Here is a 21,469-nt window from a genome sequence, read left to right as displayed (position 1 = left end):
TGTGTGTGTGTGTGTGTGTGTATATATGTGTATATATATAATATAATATAATATATGAGGTGTGTGTACTTTTTTTTTTTTTTAAAGCACATATGTACGTATGTGATTTGTATTATTAAAAGACTGGAAATGTGGGAGACAGCTAGGTGCTGTGAGTGACTCTCAGTCCGCCTCAGGAAGAGGAACTGGAGCTGAGTGGTTGTTGTTTAATCATGGTACCGCTGGGGAGGGGAAGGGAGGAAAGTGCCACTAAAGCAGAATTATACAAGCACTGGGCATCTACTTAACACAGGTAACTTAAATAAGCGCTGTGCGACCGGGGGCTTTTGGAGTGAGGTTGTGTTTGTTGGCATTTGTGGCAGTTGTGTTGATTTCTGAGCGGAGAGTTCACGGTGTTCACTGAGCTGCAGTCTTCTCCCAGCGGCCAACACTGAACTGAACTGAAGAGCCCCCTCTTACAGAGTGGCTGAGCTAACCACCAAGAGCTCTGATTTAACCTTTAAACAGTCTCGATGTTTAATTTTTTTTATTCTGTCAGCGCGTTTCAGTAAAGACAGCAGCGTCCTGTTGGAACACTGACGTGTCACAGGTTTACAGAAACCGTATCTCTAAAAATAAAGTTTCACATTTGGACAAAGCTCCCACTCTGCTGTCAAATACAAGCTAACGTTAGCTCTCAGGCTAATACACGAGAAGGAATGAACTCCACTGCTATTTTTAGCCTGATTTTAGTTCTCATTTCTCGACGATGCTTTCTTGAACACTTGCGTGATATAACATTGCATACTGCGTGGCTGTTATTTTTTTGTCACTCTTTAATCTTGAGGCTAGTGTTGGCTTAATATGCTTCAGTTTCTCATTTGATACTCCGTTCCACCTTAACAGTGCACGGGGCAAAAGCAGGTAGCTGTGGTATCATTTAAGGTGGAACGGAAAACTCTAATAAGAAAATTGAGAATATAAAGTCAAGTTCAGCCCCGGTGTTTAATGATTGATTTTGTGTCTTATTTCTATAGTTTCTCGCATTTAATAATATTGTCATGTACTGTAGAGAGGCAGTAATGTCCAAGAGGCGTCTGTTAGCCGTATCATTGCTATTGAACGTCAGCTAGTGCTAGCTAACTGAGCTGAGTGTGGCTGAGCCGCTCTCTCCGAAGACATACCTCTCCTGTGAGAGACTGACGGTTTACTCCCTCGCAGTGTCACTGGTCTCAGACAACACAACTTAGTAACCAGTAATAACTTATATATGATTAATTCAAACTTGACAATAGTTGGCGATAAATAGCACCACTGTATTTGAAAGTAGTTTGTTAAGTATTAGTAATGTCAGTGAATTGGTCGTTGTCAGGACGAACTGAGAAACTTCCAGAATTCGACAAAGCATGTCCGAAACCCCAGACCTGAATTTTGATGCTACTTTGAACGAAATAGAGACAAAATAGGCACAAAATATAAAGTTAAGTGTGAGTGGAGTTCTTAACATAACTATGCTAAATAAGACAGTATTCGCGTTGTTAAGTCTTTTGGCGTTTGTTAAATCATAATTGTTGTTGACATGTTATCGTGTACCGCGAACCTGAAATGGATTAAGCGCTAAAGATGATGCTATCTTGTTTTTTGAATAAATGTTTCATTATGGCTTAGATGTAAAATGGCAGAACGGTCCAGTGTCCCTGTGGTTTTCAATTTCGCTGACACCGTCACCCTGTTTGTTTTGGAACTGATCTGTTGTTCCTTAATTCTAAAGGACTGAAATACTTTATCTGCATTATCCCAGTTTCACATACCAATAACAAAGGCAATGTTGTACTAGTGTTTATTTCCCTCTTAGTGAAATAGACCAGAATTCCTAAGCCAAACTATGTATATGTTCTTTACTTAAGAAAGCCTCTATTTACATGTATACATTTCTTGAGGAGACTGGTAAAATAAATGTAAATAGGGTTGTCTGTTTACTTCTGATGCTTCAGGGGTTTTCTGGATGTCTTCATTTTAGGAAACACAAATAAGTCATCAGACAACACTGAGTGGTGGTGTTGGGATCATGGGCGAGAATGGCCCTCTCACTGGGACAACAATGTTCTTTGAGGAGGATGAAGAGGAGGTCGACAAAATGGGCAGAGAGGAAGAATATGAGGACAAAATGGCAGATTCAGACAAAGATGACGACCTGATACCTGAGCCCTCTTCTTCTTCAGGAAGAGTGTATGATCGTACCACTGTTCTTATAGAACAGGACCCTATCCGTCTGGATGAGGAGGGAGAGGAGGATGGCCACTGTGGGCCAGATGATGATGGCATGCCCTTTCTGGCCGATGGAGATGAGGAAGGGTCTCTGGCCTTTATGACAGACCCAGAAAACATGTCCCAGGGCTATGTGCATCACACCATCTCACCAGACCAGATCCAGTTCATCATCAACCCTGGGTCCACCCCCATGCCCCGCAACATTGAAGGAGCCACTCTCACTCTACACTCAGAATGCCCAGAAACCAAGCAGAGAGAGGTAAGGACACTTGATTGTTTGTGAGAACATTGAAGAATGTGTTTTGAAAATGTTCTGGATTTGGTTTAAAAGCTACACTCTGGTACTACTGACTGAAATGAAATAGCTGGAAGCAAATAATAAGGGGTGCCAGCAACAAACATGTAAAATTTGATCAAATGTTTAATAAAATAATTTAGTTGTAGGAGCACTCAAAGTCAGGCAGACGACCTGGAAAAAATGTTTTACAACTTGTATTCTTTTATTTATGTTTTTAGTGCTTACCGTCTTCATTCAGTCACTGATTTCACTCCTAAAAACGTAGCTATGTTCATCAAAATTATATGATTAGAAGGCATTTCCAAGATTCTCAACTTATTCCTCTGCCATTTGAATGCTGCTTGACTTGACTTGTTCCTTAGGTTTGAGAGACACAAAACCCTCGATTTCTAAATGTGTATTTGAGTTTTCAGAAAAATTTAATTTCAAAGCAGATATGCTCAGCCATTAAGCTGGCTAATTATCACTTACATATCTTCTAGCACATCAAAAAAACCACATGGTCATGTTAACAAGGTAAAATAAAAAAATGTCACAAGAGGTAGTGTAAATGCTTCATGAAATAAATCATGCAGACATGAACATGTTCACTACTCACTTTTGAAATATGTACTTAATAGTTTGTGTACTGTTGCTATGCTCTGCTTATTATGTCTCCTTACATTATTATAAGTCAGTCTGTTAGATAACATGTACTTGGGAAATTTAGAATGAGAAACATTTGTTTTCTGGGACAATATCATCCCCCCTGGGCCCCTGCTTCCACATGGTTGCATATGATAAAGATTTATCCTAACTTGACTTGCTCTAACAGCTGGTGGTGCAACAAACCTTTTTGTCTTTGAGTCAGCTAAAATCTAAAGCAAGACTGTAGCTCTGTCTAGGCTTTTATTTTATTTGATACTTTTTTTTTATGATAATAAAGCCAATGTTCACTTTGAAAATTCACCATTAATTTTCAATGCTTGCTAAATAACGTTTCCAGTTTTCTCTGCCATGTCATGGTTTAGCCCTCTTTTCTGCTTGCTACAAATATAATTTCTCCTGTAGTGTTGAGTAAACGTGAGAAAAGTAGGACCAGTGGTAATCATGTTTTCAAATGTGGGGATGTGAAGGTTTTGGGTGAGGCAGGAGTCACATACATTACTGATAACAACAATGAAAAATAATAGGCTATATTCACACAGCATGTAAAAGTGACCCAAATCTGATTTTGTGTTGAAATCTGATTTTTTTGTTCTGCTGCTCACATTGTCTATTGTCTACATCAGTGTCAACAGATCACGCTCCTAAACTGACCTGTATATGCTAAAGGAAAATTCTTCAGATGCTGATAAGAAGGAAATGTCTGTTTCATACAAAGCACTTTAGTTTTGAATTGAAGGAGTGGGACTGGTGTTTTACTGCAGCGCTGTATCATAAAACCTCCCTTTTTTATTCAAAATTAGCACTGTGTTAAAAACAGAGTATTTATTGAAGACAGTAACAAAAATTAAAATGGAAACAAATGTTTTTCACTCTAAGCGCAAATTTCCCAGGTCTCTGGCAAACACAAGGTCTCTAAAGAGAACTAGACGAGCACAGACAAAGTGAGTTTAATATTTCCATGATCCACATTTATACAGTATTAAACCACCATGAACAGTATAAAACTGATAATGAACTACTAAAAACACAGCTATTTTCTTGTTTGTTTTATAAAACTTTTAAAAAAATCTTCATGTTTTATTTTCTCATAAATGAGAGGAACATGGATTAAAAAGTTTCACAAGTTTTGCTCTATGAGAACAACTTATAACACATGCATTTTTTCTTAAATCTAACTCCCTTGTTGTGAATGTAGCATATCTGATGCTGTGGATGTTGCCTGGATGCATGTTTATTTGCATCACAGGGACATGCAAATGGCTCCCTGCATTGCGTAATGCAACTAGGCTTTGCTTAAACTGCCACTGTGTGGGAGGAGATGGGTTTTGCTTTACTTCTACTTCTGTTCAGAAAAAAAATGCATATAGAACAAACCTAAACTTAATGCAAAAATGTCAAGTAAATTCACACACTACTTTGCTAAGGAATAAATGTAGACAAGATATACCACATGGAAGGGGTTTGTGTCTATAAAAATAGTTGAAATAGCAAGAGATAACTGACAAAAAAAATAGCCTGTACTTTGAAGCTTTGAAGCTTTATCTTCATTGTAAACAATGGATTCCTAAAGTCATGTGATCGTGATGATAGACATTTACATGGAATTCATAAGGGAAATCAAGATTTAATCAAAAAGGTTTAAGATTTGTGGCAATAGTTTTGTCTTACTGAACATGAGCACACAAGGTTTAAGTAAATTTACTTTGTAAGTGCTGACTATCTCAACTAATTGAGATTAGCTAATCTGAGCCAGTTCACCAACTTTGACTCCAGAGCAACGTGGGGAGACTAAAAAAAATAAAATAAATTCTATGATTTGTACTCAATTTTTATAGAGAGCCCACAGTCCTTTGTATGACGTAAATATAATGTTATATCATCAAGGTGAAGGGATGAAGGGATTCTGAATGTTTTTGAACAAATCTAAAGTTTTCGACAATATTTTTAGTGTAGCTGCACTATTCCTTTCAGCTAAGTGCGTATTGGTCTGTGAGACCAGGTGGTTTTATCTTGCAAGCCTGAAAGTTTTACATGCTGTCTAAATGCTGGGTTTAGCAGTACAGTTAAAATGTTTTGTTTGTGTAACATATAATTGTAAATATATATTTTAAATTAAAATATTCTCCCGCTATTGTTTTATTTTATATTATCTGTTATTATAAATGACAATTTGTTGTGAGTTTCATCAAGGGAAAAGTGCTGCAAAAGCATGTGCATCTATTGGTTCTGTTCTTGGGTATCATATTGTACCCAAAAGTATGTGTGAGTTTTGGTTTAGACCAGTTTAGACCATGAAAACTAACTGCATCACTAATATGTGTACTTAAAAAGTCATTTTGATTGATCCTGTTTTCTAGGGAGTACTGAGTACGAGACAAACAGTAACAATCTGCTTAATGGTATTTTTGTGTCTTGTAGGTAAAGCGGTACCAGTGCATGTTTGAGGGCTGCACGCGCACCTACAGCACGGCGGGAAATCTGCGGACACATCAGAAAACACATAGAGGTGAATACACCTTTGTGTGCAACCAGCAGGGCTGTGGCAAAGCCTTCCTTACTTCTTACAGCCTAAAGATCCATGTTCGAGTCCACACAAAAGAGAAGCCCTTTGAGTGTGATGTGCAGGGTTGTGAGAAGGCCTTCAACACACTCTACAGGTGAGGCTCGCTTCTGAGGAGCTGCTGTCAGGGCAGGAGTGCACAAGTTTATGGCTCTGTGAGAACTTGCTTTGTCTAAAGCTAAAGTTAAAAAATAATAATTATTATTTTTTAATAGTTAAATTGTGTATGTGGGTATGGTGATCATTTACTTGTTTTTTATTGTTTTGTTTTTTTCGAGTGGGGAATATCAATATTAAGATTTACCATTATAACTTTAAAAAAACAGGGCTGGTGCGAGCAGTGCCACTCTGGCACTCTGTTCAACTCTATTAGGCTCTAACTAACTAGTCTCAGTTAATACTGTTACCTTAGCCCAACCTGTCTGCTCTGTCTTATCTTTTCCAACAATAAAAAGCAAAGGCTTCAGAAAGACTGACCCTATGTTCACATTAGCAGGCGACAAGTCACTTACATCGCTCCATATTTGTCTATTGTGTGTGTGTGTGTGTTTAGCCTGCTCATGTTGTCGCGGGTGGGGGTTTGTTCAGAGAGCAGAAGCTGCCAGTAATTATGACCCTGTGTCTACGATTGGTTCAAAGCAAAGTATTTCTTGCAGGCAGTCGTTTAGAATGTCTCTTCACCGTGCCATAACTTTTACATAAAGTTGAGAAAATCACCATGTCGTTTGCCACTTGTCGCTGAATCACGGCTACCCATTGCTTCCATAGGAAATGACTGGACGCTTGTCATTTTGTCGTCTGCTAATGTGAACACACGGTAATACCTCCGAAAGTTTTTTTTTGTTTTTTTTTTGTTTTTTTTGTTTACCCAGGCAGGGATTAAGCCTAGTCCTGGACTTTTAATTGTCATTGTACTCATCTGTGGTAATGAACACACAAACACACACTAGTGCACAAGGTGCTATGAACACACACCCAGAGCGGCAGGCAGCCATCCGTGCCTCTCTGGGAACAGTTGTGTGCTCAAGGGCACCTCAGCCATGGATTGAGGGAGGAGGACAGCACTGTTCCTTCACACACACCACCCATAATTTTCCTTTTGGTTGTTGGAATCGAACCAAAGCCCTCTTCTCTAACCATTAGACCATGGCTTCTATTGAAAGGAGGATATAATCCAAGACTAGGTTTAATCCCTGTTAGGCAACTGTGCATGATATTTTGGCTCTTAAATTTTTTTCTGTTGGGTTATTAAAAATTTCATAAGGCATTTTATTGATGGAACACAACGTAAATATTTTCATGGTGTGATGTCTTTTTAAAGACCTGTTTTTATTAATATGTTCCTCTTTTTTTGTTGTTTTTCTTTTGTTTTGTCTTTGATTTTAACTTTTTGACTATGTAATATTTCTTATCAGGCTGAAAGCTCATCAGCGCCTTCACACAGGGAAGACATTTAACTGTGAATCAGAAGGATGCACCAAGTACTTTACCACACTCAGTGATCTGAGGAAGCACATTCGTACTCACACCGGGGAGAAACCCTTTCGGTGAGCATTGCTTTGGATTTAAAGATACTTCCAGAGAAGTTCTTTCAAGATCTTCACTCCTCTGCTGTTCTAATGAATACATATACAGTGGGGCAAAAAAGTATTTAGTCAACCACTGATTGTGCAAGTTCTCCTACTTAGAAAGATGAGAGAGGTCTATAATTTTCATCATAGGTACACTTCAACTATAAGAGACAAAGTGAGGGAAAAAAAATCCAGGAAATCACATTGTAGGATTTTTAACAAATGTATTTGTAAATTATGGTGGAAAATAAGTAATTGGTCAGTAACAAAAGTTCACCTCAGTACTTTGTAATATAACCTTTGTTGGCAAAGACAGAGGTCAAACATTTCCTATAAGTCTTCACCAGGTTTGCACACACTGTAGCTGGTATTTTGGCCCATTCCTCCATGCAGATCTTCTCTAGAGCAGTGATGTTTTGGGGCTGTCGCTGGGCAACATGGATTTTCAACTCCCTTCACAAATTTTCTATAGGGTTGAGGTCTGGAGACTGGCTAGGCCACTCCAGGACCTTGAAATGCTTTTTACGGAGCCACTCCATTGCCTGAGCGGTGTGTTTGGGATCATTGTCATGCTGGAAGACACATCCATGTACCATCTTCAATGCTCTCACTGATGGAAGGAGGTTTTGGCTTAAAATCTCAGATACATAGTCCCGTTCATTCTTCCCTTAACACGGATCAGTCGTCCGGTCCCCTTTGCAGAAAAACAGCCCCAAAGCGTGATCCCCCCCCCCCCCCATGCTTCACAGTAGGTATGGTCTTTTTGGGATGGAACTCAGCATTCTTCTTCCTCCAAACACGACGAGTTAAGTTTTTACCAAAACATTCTATTTTGGTTTCATCTGACCACATGATATTCTCCCAATCCTCTTCTGGGTCAGCCATATGCTCTCTGGCAAACTTCAGATGGGCCTGGACATGCACTGGCTTAAGCAGGGTGACACTGCAAGATTTGAGTCCCTCTCGGTGTAGTGTGTTACTGATGGTAGCCTTTTTTACTTTGGTCCCAGCTCTCTGCAGGTCATTCATCAGGTCCCTCCGTGTAGTTCTGGGATTTTTGCTCACTATTCTCATGATCATTTTGACCCCACGGGATGAGACCTTGCATGGGGCCCCAGATTGAGGGAGATTATGAGTGGTCTTGTATGTCTTATTTTCTTACAATTGCTCCCACAGTTGATTTATTCATACCAACCTGCTTGCCTATTGTAGATTCACTCTTCCCAGCCTGGTACAGGTCTACAATTTTCTTCCTGGTGTCCTTCGACAGCTCTTTGGTCTTGGCCATGGTTGAGTTTGGAGCCTGACTGTTTGAGGCTGTGGACAGGTGTCTTTTATACAGATAGCGAGGTCAAACAGGTGCCATTAATACAGGTAAGGAGTGGAGGACAGAACAGCTTCTTAAAGAAGTAGTTACAGGTCTGTGAGAGCCAGAAATCTGGCTTGTTTGTGGGTGACCAAATACTTATTTTCCACCATAATTTACAAATAAATTCTTTAAAAATCCTACAATGTGATTTCCTGGATTTTTTTTCCTCATTTTGTCTCTCATAGTTGAAGTGTACCAATAATGATAATTACAGACCTCTCTCATCTTTCTAAGTAGGAGATCTTGGACAATCAATGGCTGACTAAATACTTTTTTTGCCCCACTCTATTTGTTCACTTCAGGTTCACTATTTTCAATAAATGTAATACGTTTTCAATGAATATTTACTTTTTAAAAAGGGTTATTCTAGGGTTCTTAGATATTTTGATGGTTCTAGTTAGAACCATGTGTTTTACAGGTGCATCTCAATAAATTAGAATATCATCAAAAAGCTTATTTATTAATAATTTTACTAATTAGTATTAGTAATTACATTTTTAAAAAGTGAAACTAGAGATTCATTACAAACAGAGTGATCTATCTCAAGCGTTTATTTCTCTTAATGTTGATGATTATGGCTTACAGCCAATGAAAACCCAAAAGTCATTATCTCAGGAAATTACAATAAAAAACACAAAACAATTGCAAAGATTTCCTAAGCCTCTAAAATGGTCCCTTAGTCTGGTTCAGTAGGCTACACAATCATAGGGAAGACTGCTGACTTGACAGATGTCCATAAGGCAGTCATTGACACACCTGCTGTATCCAAGCATATTAATGGAAAGTTGAGTGGAAGGAAAAAGTGTGGTAGAAAAAAGGTGCACAAGCAACAGGGATAACTGCAGATTTGAAAGGATTGTCAAGGAAAGGCCATTCAAAAATTTGGGAGAGATTCACAAGGAGTGGACTGCTGCTGGAGTCAGTGTTTCAAGAGTCAACACACATAGATGTATCTAGGACATGGGCTACAACTGTCACATTCCTTGTGTCAAGACACTCATGACCCAGAGGCGATGATAGAAGCGTCTTACCTGGGCCAAGGAGAAGAAGGACTGGACTGTTGCTTAGTGGTCCAAAGTTTTATTTTTAGTAAATTTTGCATTTCATTTGGAAATCAAGGTCCTAGAGTCTAGAGGAAGAGTCAAAAGGCACAAAATCCAAGCTGCCTGATGTCTAGTGTGAAGTTTCCACTATCAGTAAAAGTTTGGGGAGCCATGTCATCTGCTGGTGTTGGTCCACTGTGTTATATCAAGTCCAAATCACCACAGCCGTCTACCAGGAAATTTTAGATCACTTTCATGGAGAATCTATGTGGTATTGTCAATAGGAAGAAAAAGAAATGCAGGTGAGCTGAAGGCTGCTATCAAAGCAACTCTAGCTTCCATAACACCTCAGCAGTGCCACAGGCTGATTGCCTCCATGCCACACCGCATTGATGCAGTAATTCATGCAAAAGGAGCCCCGACCAAGTATTAAGAAGTAAGAAAAGTGCATACTTTTCAATAGGTCAACATTTCTGTATTCAGAATCATTATTTAAATTGGTCTTATATAATATTCTTATTTTAGAGATAATGAGATAATAACTTTTGAGTTTTCAGTGGCTGTAAGTCATAATCATCAACATTAAGAGAAATAAACACTTGAGATAGATCACTCTGTTTACTCCAGGGTGTATTCCCGCCTTGCGCCCAATGATTCCAGGTAGGCTCTGGACCCACCGCGACCCTAAACTGGATAAACAGTTACAGATAATGAATGAATGAATAAATAATTTACTAAGATGCACCTGTGTATAGAACTACTTCCATTCGGAATAGGTTCTTTCCTTAATAAAATGGTTCTTTTGGACTGGTGAAAAAAGTGTTAATATAGTTCTATGTATCACCTTTTTGAAGACTGTTCTGTGTATCACTTAAGGGTTCTACTATTTTTGTCTGGGTTTTTACAACAGAAGAACTTTTTATTTTATTTCTGTGTAAATCTAAGGCTACTAAGGGTATAGAAATTCAATACAAAAAAGGCACTGACCGAAACGTCGCGGTACTACTCAGTACCGAAAATGGGTGCCCTGACGCACAGAAATGCAGAGAGCACACACAGCTAGTTCGAAACAGTGCCTTAGAGCAGGTGGAGGTGCAGCAAATGCCTCAAGATAATGCTGCCAGAGACGGGATAATCTGGGCTAAATATTTAACAACCATACTCAGACGCTGTATCCACAGTGGTTTGCTAGCTCATTAATCAGGGAAATATAACAGTACAGTCACACAGGAGTTGTGTCCGCAAATTTTGACACGCGAATTCGCATCCCTGACCAATAGGTCTGCTGTTTTGTACTGTCTCTGCCCTTTCTGAGCCAATGCGGTGGCAGCGCTGACAGCTTTGATTTCATAATGGGAGAAGAGTGATAATATACCTATACTATATTCTGTGGTGTAGTACTATACAGGGTGGGCCATTTATATGGATACACATTAATAAAAATGGGAATGGTTGGGAATATTAACTTCCTGTTTGTGGCACATTAGTATATGGGAGGGGGGAAACTTTTCAAGATGGGTGGTGACCATGGTGGCCATTTTGAAGTTGGCCATTTTGGATCCAACTTTTGTTTTTTCAATGGAAAGAGGGTCATGTGACACATCAAACGTATTGGGAATTTCACAAAAAAACAATGGTGTTTGGTTTTAATTGGTTTTAACGTAACTTTATTCGTCATGAGTTATTTACAAGTTTCTGACCACTTATAAAATGTGTTTAAAGTGCTGCCCGCTGCCCGTGTTGGATTGTCAATGCCACCATCTTCTCCCACTCTTCACATGCTGATAGCAACACCGCAGGAGAAATGCTAGCACAGTCTTCCAGTATCCATAGTTTCAGGTGCTGCACATCCCGTATCTTCACAGCATAGACAATTGCCTTCAGATGACCCCAAATATAAAAGTCTAAGGGGGTCAGATCGGGAGACGTTGGGGGCCATTCAACAGGCCCACGGCGACCAATACACTTTCTTTGTACCCCATATACCACACCATACCATCAAGATGTGCAGCATCTGAAACTACGGATACTGGAAGCCTGTGCTAGCATTTCTCCTGTTGCTATCAATGTGTGAGGAGTGGGTGAAGAGGGTTGCATTGACAATCCAACACAATGGGTAGCACTTTGAACACAAGAACACCATTGTTTTTCTTGTGAAATTCCCAATAAGTTTGATGTGTCACATGACCCTCTTCCCATTGAAAAAACAAAAGTTGGATCCAAAATGGCAGACTTGAAAAATGGCCACCATGGTCACCAACCATCTTGAAAAGTTTCCCTGAAACACTGAACTGGCTTTGAGTGTTCTGTTACTGGCTGGAAGGGGAGGAAGATGTAGTAACGGGTCATCAGCAAGAGGGACCAAGATATAACACCCAGTGGTTCAAATTCAAGGCGAGATTCACATATATCCAACCCACTTGAAGATTCAGTCTAGTGAAGTCTCTCTTCATTTTGTGATACAAGTGACTGTAACTTGCCTCATGGACTGTTCTTTTTTTAAAACAAATTATAAACAAATGGACATGGATGTTCATATTTTTAAAAGTTTGCAAGTTGAATGTTCCTGTGTAAAGGACTTACTGTATATGATTAGGAGTTCTGTTCAACTGGCAGTGCACATCTTTTTTTTTTCATTCAGATGTTTTAATTTGAAGTATACTGCTGGGTTCAGTTGTTGCATAGATGGGGCTGTATAGGACACTGTGCTCTGTGCTGTGGCTCCTAAAATGTCACATTCTCTCCAGGTGTGATCATGATGGCTGTGGTAAGGCTTTTGCTGCTAGTCACCATCTGAAAACGCATGTGCGGACACACACTGGTAAGATGATGTTTAATTTTTATGTTCTTGCACTGAAAGAAGAAAGACTCACTCATTAGTTTTTTCTTCATTTTTCATAAAAACTTGAAAGCCTTATTGTTCCCTTCCTTCTGAGTAGGAGAGAAGCCTTTTTTCTGCCCTAGTGATGGCTGTGAGAAGACATTCAGTTCACAATACAGCCTGAAAAGTCACATTCGGGGTCATGATAAAGGTCCATCATATACAGTAAACCTCACCCATCCTCTCTCAGAGGTGAGTGACTCTTTTGTTCTGTTTCTTGACCTATCGAGAAAAACATCTGTATACAACATAATGGAGTTCACCCATTTTCAGTATGACTTAAATGATTCTGCCATTCATTGCTTTCCCAGTGACCTATTACTGGTGGGATTGTGCTCATCACCCTTCTAGTTTAAAATTCCCCAAATGTGTTCTTAAGGATTGATATTCATTGGCATACTTGTGTTCAAATATTGTAACAGAACTATCATATTTTTTGGTATAGCAACAAATAGCACTTTCCAAGAAATTGAACTTGAAACAGCTTGGTTCAGGAAATCAGCCCACATTTGCATCAGTTTTGATGGGAGCCAAGGATATATAATAAATGGTGGGCTTTGCAGGGTTGCACAGTTCCAGGGTTGCTGTGACTGAATACAGCAGCACCCCAGCCATCTGGGTCCCTGTCATTTTCGGTCATTCAATTTTTGTTGTTGAAAGGGACAAAATTTACATTTCTCTGCTGCGTTTTCTGTTCACGTAGCTGCTGTCTGTTTAATCAAGGCAGTGTCAGGGCTATAGATAAATGGATAGGATCAAGATAGTGTCATAGGTTATCTACTGTTTACTGTAGGTTCATATTATAGTGATACATGATAAACTTGTAAATGATGTTGAGCTCTGTCGTGACACTGTTCCGCTCCACTGCACAATAACCTTTATTTTAGGCTATGTGCTCTTTTCTAAAGCTTTTTATCTTGACATGCCCACAGATATCATCACAGATTGTGCTGAAGACACATCTATTATTTAGTTCAAGCTGGGAACGTTTCTGTTTTATGCTTTTTTATGACTCGGTTGTGCCAACAGGAATAGAACAATTTCCACTTTGGTAGTAAATGGCTAAATGATTAGTTTGAAGTAAACTCCAAATTTTAATTCTAGTTTAGTATAGTCTGTTTGTTTTTAAAAATGTCTAATTCTGTTTAAATTGAACACAACTTGGAAAAGGACTGTGTGTGAATTATCACTGGATTAGGAACGTTTAACTTGTATCTACATTCCATTTTATCAGCCCTTCTCTCCATACAGGAACTCATTGTAGTTCTACAATTACAGACTTTAGTCCACCTACTTCTCTGCCTACTTGATCTCCATTTGACCCTGGCCTTCAATGGTCAGGACCATGTCAGAGCAGGTATAATTTAGGTGGTGGATCTTTCTCTGCAATGACACCAACACAGTGTGTTAGCGTGTCGTACTGTGTGAATGGATCAGATACAGTAAGTCTGCTAGAGTTTTTAAACCCTTCAGTGTCACTGCTGAACTGTGTACAGCATCCTGTGTCCACTGATGACCTACTGTCTCTGACTTTACATCTACAATTTGGAGCAGTGATGTGTGTGTGTGTCTAATACAGTGGACAGTCAGGGGATATAATGTTTTAAAAAACTCAGAAAGCAATGTTGTGTCTGAGTCACTCATACCAGCTCAACACACACTAACACCAACACCACATCGTGTCACTGTAGTGCACTGCAGAGAATGATCTACCAACAAATTGTACTTGTTGTGTTGGTGTCCTGATCATTGAAGAGCAGGGTGAAATGGGGAGAAAGTATGCAGAGAAAGAGGTGGACTACGGTCTGTTATTGTAGAACTACAAAGTTCTCCTGTATGGTCAGTGGAGCTGATAAAATAGACAATGAGAGTAGATAGAAGATGTTCATAGAAAGTGTTCATAATCCAGTGATTGTTCAGTGTGTGTATACATACACACCTCTCATTTAGTTACATATGAATTTGCCTTTTCAAAATTATTGCAATTTTGCAAATTAACAGGTTCCTTTATTAATATTTACAGGATGCAAATCACTCACTGTGCCTCAGTGATTTGAGCCTCATTTCCACAGACTCTGAGCTCCGAGAGAATGTCAATAATGTGAGTTATTTACTATTCATTTTTCTTTATGTGATCAGTATAATGCTTAAAAAAGCAATAATTGCTATTGGCATTTGAGCACGTTACTGCATCAGTAAATAACTGATAACTTGGTCAGTAGCTAATAATGTGTAACAAGGACATTGTGTCATTGATGCAAAGCACTGAATAGTGCCCCTTGTGGAAGATAGATAAATAGGAGGTAGGGAACAAAGGCGGGAGAAAAGGGTGAGGGTGTAAGGGAGGTCAGCAAGATTCAAGCAACTGCTGCACATCTGAAAATATACAGTATTGTGCGAAAAATAAGATGAAAATATAAAATATACCTGTGCAGTCTGTAATAGAATAAATACATTTTTACACTGATTTTATTTTTAGTGTGTTAGCTTAACCACTTTAAGAGCTTTCCAACAGGAAACCCAGTATTTGCCATTACTGTCTACTGCCTGCCATAGAGAATCAGTCTTTGTTTAAATAAAGTGTGCACATATGTATATTTAACAACTCCATTGCAATGGCTGCAGTGCACTGATTTGTATATACATGTTTAACAAACAGATCTTATGTTTTTCTAAGATCTGTTTTAATAATAATTAATTTTTACTCTGGAAATTAACACATAATGCCAAAATTATTTGTACTAATCAGTGTATACTTACATAAGAGCTCAAATAATATATTTTCTCAAACACTGTTTATAATCTCGTGTGTATAAGCTAGTAACAAATTTTTAAGACCCTCAACAATTTACAAACCCTCATTTAAAATCATGGAAGCAACATATCTGGTTGTGTTTTATTAACTCTGCCCCAAAACTTGCTTTAAATATACATATACATCAAATATACAAAAGCAAATTTTTTTAGCTGGTTAAGGAAACACAATGTTTACTATTATTATTATAAAATCAATCCATTTATTGAAAAAAATTGTAATCAGTTCTTCATTTTTATTGTTGCTCACTCTATAATTCACAGTCACAGAGCTTGGAGCTGAATAACGTCACTCCTGTGAGAATATTTGATTTGATGTTCCAGAGTCCTGAAAACAGCATCAGTCAAGATGACGCACATCCCTCTGGCAAGTACCTTTTTAAGTATCATTGAATAATACTGTTTTGTCACTGGTGCCATGCAAGGCAACAGCTCAGTCTTACCTAATTTTCTTCATCTCCAGATAACCTAGTGGAGGCTTTTGGCCTGGAGACACCATCACAGCCAGTTGTAACAGACACATCTCTGCTTTCCTACCCTCAGCTGCCTTCATCCTCGTCTTCTAACTCTCTCAGTACACCTGTCCTAGAGAGTTCTTCTCAACCTAGCTCAACCTGCTGTCAGGCAGCCTCTTCCTGCAACTCCACGAACACACCTTCACAATCATCCACTTTTCCCTCAGTTCCCCATACCTCACTACAGACGCCAGAAGTGCCCACTCCTCCTGTGCTTACTGCCACCCAACACTACACATCCACACTGCCCACAGCTACAGCATCCGACACAACCGTGACTAAAGTCTCAAACCCAGCTTCAACAACATCCTTCACCACAACAACAGCAACAGTCGTAACACACACAGTGCCTTTAGCAGGCAGTGCCAGCCAGGCTCCCACATCCACACTTACCATTGCCCCAACACAGGGTCTTCTGCAGCCCGGCCTGGTCATGTCTGACCAGAACCTTCAGTGGATCCTCAGCAGTGCTGCCAATGCACAACAAAACCCTGAACAGCAGGTTAGAGCCCACAGCGCACACACTTTTATTTCAGCTGGATTTTATTATATATGCCAAAATAAAATGTAAAAACATTTTTTAAAAATGGTTCATGCAAAATTTTGACACCCTTAAATCAGAGTTTAGTAATGCTGAACAGACGTATTATTTGCATATGCTTTCTGTTGGGATCTTATTTTAATTTTTGTTAAAGGATTCTTCTTCCAGAACACTTCTAGTTTTTAAGTATTCTTGGGCAATGAATGCAATAGAAGTTTAAATCTGTCCAAAATGTTGTATTATGTTCTAGTGAGAGGTCAGTGAGGAACATTCTGAGAGCTGGGCTTTAATACTGTAGATAGAAATCTGGGTAGAATATATATATATATATATATATATATATATATATATATATATATATATATATATATATATATATATATTTTTTTTTTTTTTTTTTTTTTTTTAAGTTTTATATTTCATTATTGACTTCTCTGGACATGCATATTTTGAATGAACACAAATGGGCTATCTCAAGGAAATTAAATATAATTTTGAATTTGATAATACATATAATAATACATAGCTTCCTCCTTTTTCAAAATAGTGCAGGTTTTACTTTCTTGAAGGTTAAGGGTGCACTGAGGTAGGTCCTGTTGAAATAGGAAAGCATGCAGCAAAAACTACAGCTTTCTTCATGTGTACTATGGGCTTTTACTTTTATCCAGGGTCCGAAAGTGGAAAAGGTCTTCTTTACAACAGCCATACCTGTAGGTGGACATTCAGGTATGAATATTCATCTAACATTAATGATTGACCATTTTGTTACGCTAAAAATAATTACATATTTGTCTTTTGTAAGTGATTATGAAAACACCTGTTCAAGAAGCTGACATTTGCTCTGTATATGACAAATTTGTTTTATTTTAGGGAACCCTGTGCAGCAGATTGGACTTAGTCTCCCAGTCATCATAATTAAACAGGAGGAGGCTTGCCAGTGTCAGTGTGCCTGCAGAGACTCCGCTAAAGAAAGAATCTCCAGCCAGAGTTCTGCCTCCCCACAAGAGCCTAAAGACAGGTCTCCTCCTACACCACCACCACCACCACCACCACCTGCAGAAGCAACTTCACAATGCTGTTACCCCAAGGTGAACCCTACTCTTCCACAGACACCGATTCAGCCTGGAAATCCCTCTGCCTCAGCTCAGACATTCCACAGTGAAGCCATAGCTTCCAGCACTCCCACAGACAGCCTGGCCCATGTGGATGTGGTAGACCTCCTGAGTCCTGAGACTACAGCCAACATTGAAGCTCTACTCATGGTCGCTGATGAGCTGGCCATGGGTGAGGGCAACACCACCACTACCACCACATAAATAGAGCTAAGGATCACCACTATTCTTCCTCATATGGGTTTAAATGGGCCATTACAATCTCTATACCTTATGCATTTTTGATCTGATGTGTAAGTGTATGCTCTGTAGACCAGGGGATCAGACTTCTCAGAGAAATAGTCTGTCTAGAATCTGCTTAGTTTCTTCATATTATTCAGAACACGATTATACAATGGGAGCTAATCCTAGATGCTTTATACACATGAGCATTGAGCTAGCATTTTAGACACCGTGCATTCTGATTAGTTTTAATATGTGCTTTGCACATTCTGACAAGGATGTTTCCCCACTGGTAGGTAATCATTTGTTTAAGGTTACTTCACATTATTCACTGTATTAATAGCAGTCCTTTCATGCACACTTATGATAGGCTAGTGGTCTATCAAGACCAGGGTAACATCCCTGTAACTCTGGCGACCAATAGCATCAGGAAAAGTGAAATAAGACTAAATACAACATTGACCGTAAATCATGCAAAACACTGAATACAAATATATTAACTCAGCTTATACAGAAAATACAAAATTGTAAACATTAAATATTTGAATGAGTAAGTGACTGTCAGTGTGACTCAGGCTACTTAGTCTAGTTTGGAGTAGAATAGATGGTACAGAATTGAAGCACTGAGAGATATTGAATTATTGAGCAAAATATAACAGACTTTTACAAAGCATACAAAAACATAACCGTCAGCCAGCCACACTGGAACTAATTGGTATATGCAGCACTTTTAATGGAAAAATGAAGCCCTTTCATTTGCAGTCATTTGATCCCAGCACATGCTGTAGGATATAGTGTACTAAATATAATTTATTAAAAGGCTACAGTAGCCCAAGAAATGTGACGCTAATGCAATTTTGAAGCAGTTTCTCTTGCTTGGGGGGGAAAAAGTGAAAAATTGCTTGAATTTTACATAAAACTGGTATGTTTGGTTGGCTGCCTATATTTAATTTATATATTAATTTATTGAAATATTTCATCTCTCTTATTAGATCAATGCAGTACATATTTCCATAACCCAGCCTTCTTTTTGACCTAAACTTGTTGCACCAAGTTATCTTCTTTGTCTTTGTTATTGTTGGAAGCCCATCTAATATTATATTGACCTTCTTGACTTTGGGTTGCAGGTTAGGCATATTAATGGATTTGGTGTTATTCTGCCTTTTCCCTGCTTTGTTACTGAGTTGATTTGAGCCATTTTTGTGTTTTTGTTTTTTCTTTCTTTCTTTAAACCCATGTAAGTCTCATTATTGTGGCTTGCTCAGGGATACAGGAAATCAAAACTGAGGTATACATGTATGTGCTGTCCCAAAAAAAAACATATATATATATATGAACACCATGTGTGTAGGAGTGTGATCTCTTGCTTCTTATCTCCATGTTACAAGTTTAAGCCAAGGTCTAGATATTAAAGAATGACTAGTTAAATCGCCAGCATCTATGAGATCGCTAACCCACCCCATTTTATTAAGCACCACTGCTGTAAGGAGAGGTTTTAAGAATCCTCTTAATATACAATAATAGTGTATATAAATATAATGTAGTACATTTAAAATTATAATTGTTTAAGCCCTTAGATTGTATTTTTGTACAGAACTATGGAGGGCAATCACATACTAGGTTTGAAAAAGCTGCACTGCTCCGTTTCCTTGCAATCCACCTGTCAACAAATTGCCATGAATTAGATTTTTTATTTAATTCAGTACAAGTTTGTATTTTCAACACAGACATGGTGTGCACTATGACAAAAAAAATACTTTTGCAAATATATGATCCCATTTTATCAAAGGACAAAACAGCCTTACGGTTTTGATGTGGTGTGACTTTTGAGCTCCTTCCTGTTTGTGTGTTTTTCTTTATTTACTGGAGGTTCTCCACCAAATTTCTTCAACATTTAATAAGAATTCAGAAAGAGCAAATTGACTAGATATCACCAAGTATTGTGGTGGTGTTTTTCTAGAAAGTGCCAAGAATTTTTTATATTTAATTTTTTTTTTTTTTGTCACTTTTGTCATGATCATAGTCCTGAAATATCTGCACGTACATTTTCGTTCTAATATTTATTAAAGTTCTGTTTTGTGCTGTACATTTACTACAACAGGCACAAACAAGATTCACTGTTTAAGACTTCTGTACACTTTATCCACAGCTGTTGACACACATTGAACGTTCTTCATGTTTATGCTACATTGGTTGTCTTTTAAGTAAAGACCTGGCATTTGGACAAATGAAAAATAAAAGCATTACATCTGTATGATTTTCATGACAAAGCTGCTTTAGAAACAGTAGCAGTTTACTGGCCCAGTGACAGAAATGGCATGACGTCATAAGGTGTTCTGTTCTTACTGAATAACTTGTGTACCCCTTGGTGCTTTGTAAGATATAAGATCTGGTCACGGTTGAATGTGCACTGAGTTTGTCCATAAAGTCTGTTATAGAATGATCTATGCAAAATATACATTTTTCAATATTAGACCAAAATACTCAACAGATTCAGCTCCCGTTGTAAGTACTGAGTGAATTAACCCTTTGCTTCAGTATTTAGTCATTGTTATGCAAAAGTCCACTAGTACACAAAATGATCTGAGTCAAAGAGCAGTGAATATTTAAAACAGATTACAAAAGCTTGCCACTGTGCAGTTTGGAATAACAGGTTTCTGAAAAAGGCTAAACATATACAGTAGCTAGACTTTATTTCTATGGTTCAATTTTGTTGTTTAATACAACGGACTGTCTTGCATTTTATGATGGGCATTGTAATTTGTTTTTCTTTGTCTTTTACAAACTGTGTGTTGTGCCCCAAACCTTTTTATTAATGCATGTCATCCAACAGGCAGATCTCAGACTTTATATATAATTCTGTTATAAGAATTATTTGTCACTTTCGACTTTTGGTTTAAGTTTACCTTTTGGTTTAATATTAGTTTGTACATAGCTTATCACTTTTCCACGACAGAGTGCAATGAAATTACAAATCACAAAACTTGCTTGTCATTTTTCCTAAATTGTTATTTACTTGCATTTCTAAGATCTGCATAAGAATTTCTCAGATATAATATAAACTAGTCCTTCTGGGCTGCATTTACAATAAACTGCTGAGTTCATATTTCAGTTTTCAACTTAACCAAGAGATGTATCCACTGGTTCTTTAAATCCAGCTTTCTCAGACCAATATAACTCAATGTGAGATGTATTCAAAAGTTCTGGCTAAAGCAGAGTGCAGTAGCATGCTATGGGATGTGCAAAGGGTCATCAGAAGGGGAACATTCAATGCTTCCAGCAGACTGCTTTTGATACCCGAGTGTGAGTATAAAATGTAAAGGATCTGTATTTTTAAGGAATGTATAATGTGAAAATTCTCCTATGCTTGTTTTGTATTAAGTATTATGGCAAAGTAATAACTTTTTGAATTGAATTAAGCAATATATCAGAAAAAACTTAAGTCTTGTCTCATTTATTTTGTCAATCATTGGTAAGCACCAGTTTTATTAATAATTCATGTACAACTTGTAAGAAGCTTAAAACACTAATGGAGAATGTGTTCACTTCTTTTGTTCAAGAAATTGTGCATCTTGAAGGCCTTTCTCCTGCAGAAAGTTAACACATGATGAGAGTAACATTTTGCAGTTACATTCAGTTTGATGT

General features: G+C 38.1%; 1 protein-coding gene across 4 annotated transcripts; it reads left to right on the top strand.

The window, feature by feature from the left end:
• Window positions 1-159: 159 nt before the first annotated feature.
• mtf1 (metal-regulatory transcription factor 1) lies at window positions 160-21,241 on the top strand. 4 transcript variants are annotated; one of them, XM_066682229.1, is made up of 11 exons: window positions 160-292; window positions 2,000-2,509; window positions 5,615-5,853; window positions 7,172-7,303; window positions 12,487-12,560; window positions 12,679-12,812; window positions 14,644-14,721; window positions 15,699-15,801; window positions 15,898-16,451; window positions 17,159-17,216; window positions 17,361-21,241. In XM_066682229.1, exons 2-11 carry the CDS (start codon window positions 2,048-2,050, stop codon window positions 17,804-17,806), a joined length of 2,280 nt encoding a protein of 759 aa, XP_066538326.1. In that variant the 5' UTR covers window positions 160-292; window positions 2,000-2,047; the 3' UTR covers window positions 17,807-21,241. The 4 variants fall into 4 exon arrangements, with proteins under 4 accessions (XP_066538326.1, XP_066538328.1, XP_066538327.1 ...); XM_066682231.1 differs by lacking the exon at window positions 160-292 and adding an exon at window positions 554-589; XM_066682230.1 differs by lacking the exon at window positions 160-292 and adding an exon at window positions 984-1,235.
• The last annotated feature ends 228 nt before the right edge of the window (window positions 21,242-21,469 follow it).

Source organism: Hoplias malabaricus, chromosome 10 (genome assembly GCF_029633855.1).
Source record: "Hoplias malabaricus isolate fHopMal1 chromosome 10, fHopMal1.hap1, whole genome shotgun sequence".
Taxonomy (NCBI): Eukaryota; Metazoa; Chordata; class Actinopteri; order Characiformes; family Erythrinidae; genus Hoplias; species Hoplias malabaricus.
This window is presented reverse-complemented; position numbering and strand designations above follow the sequence as displayed.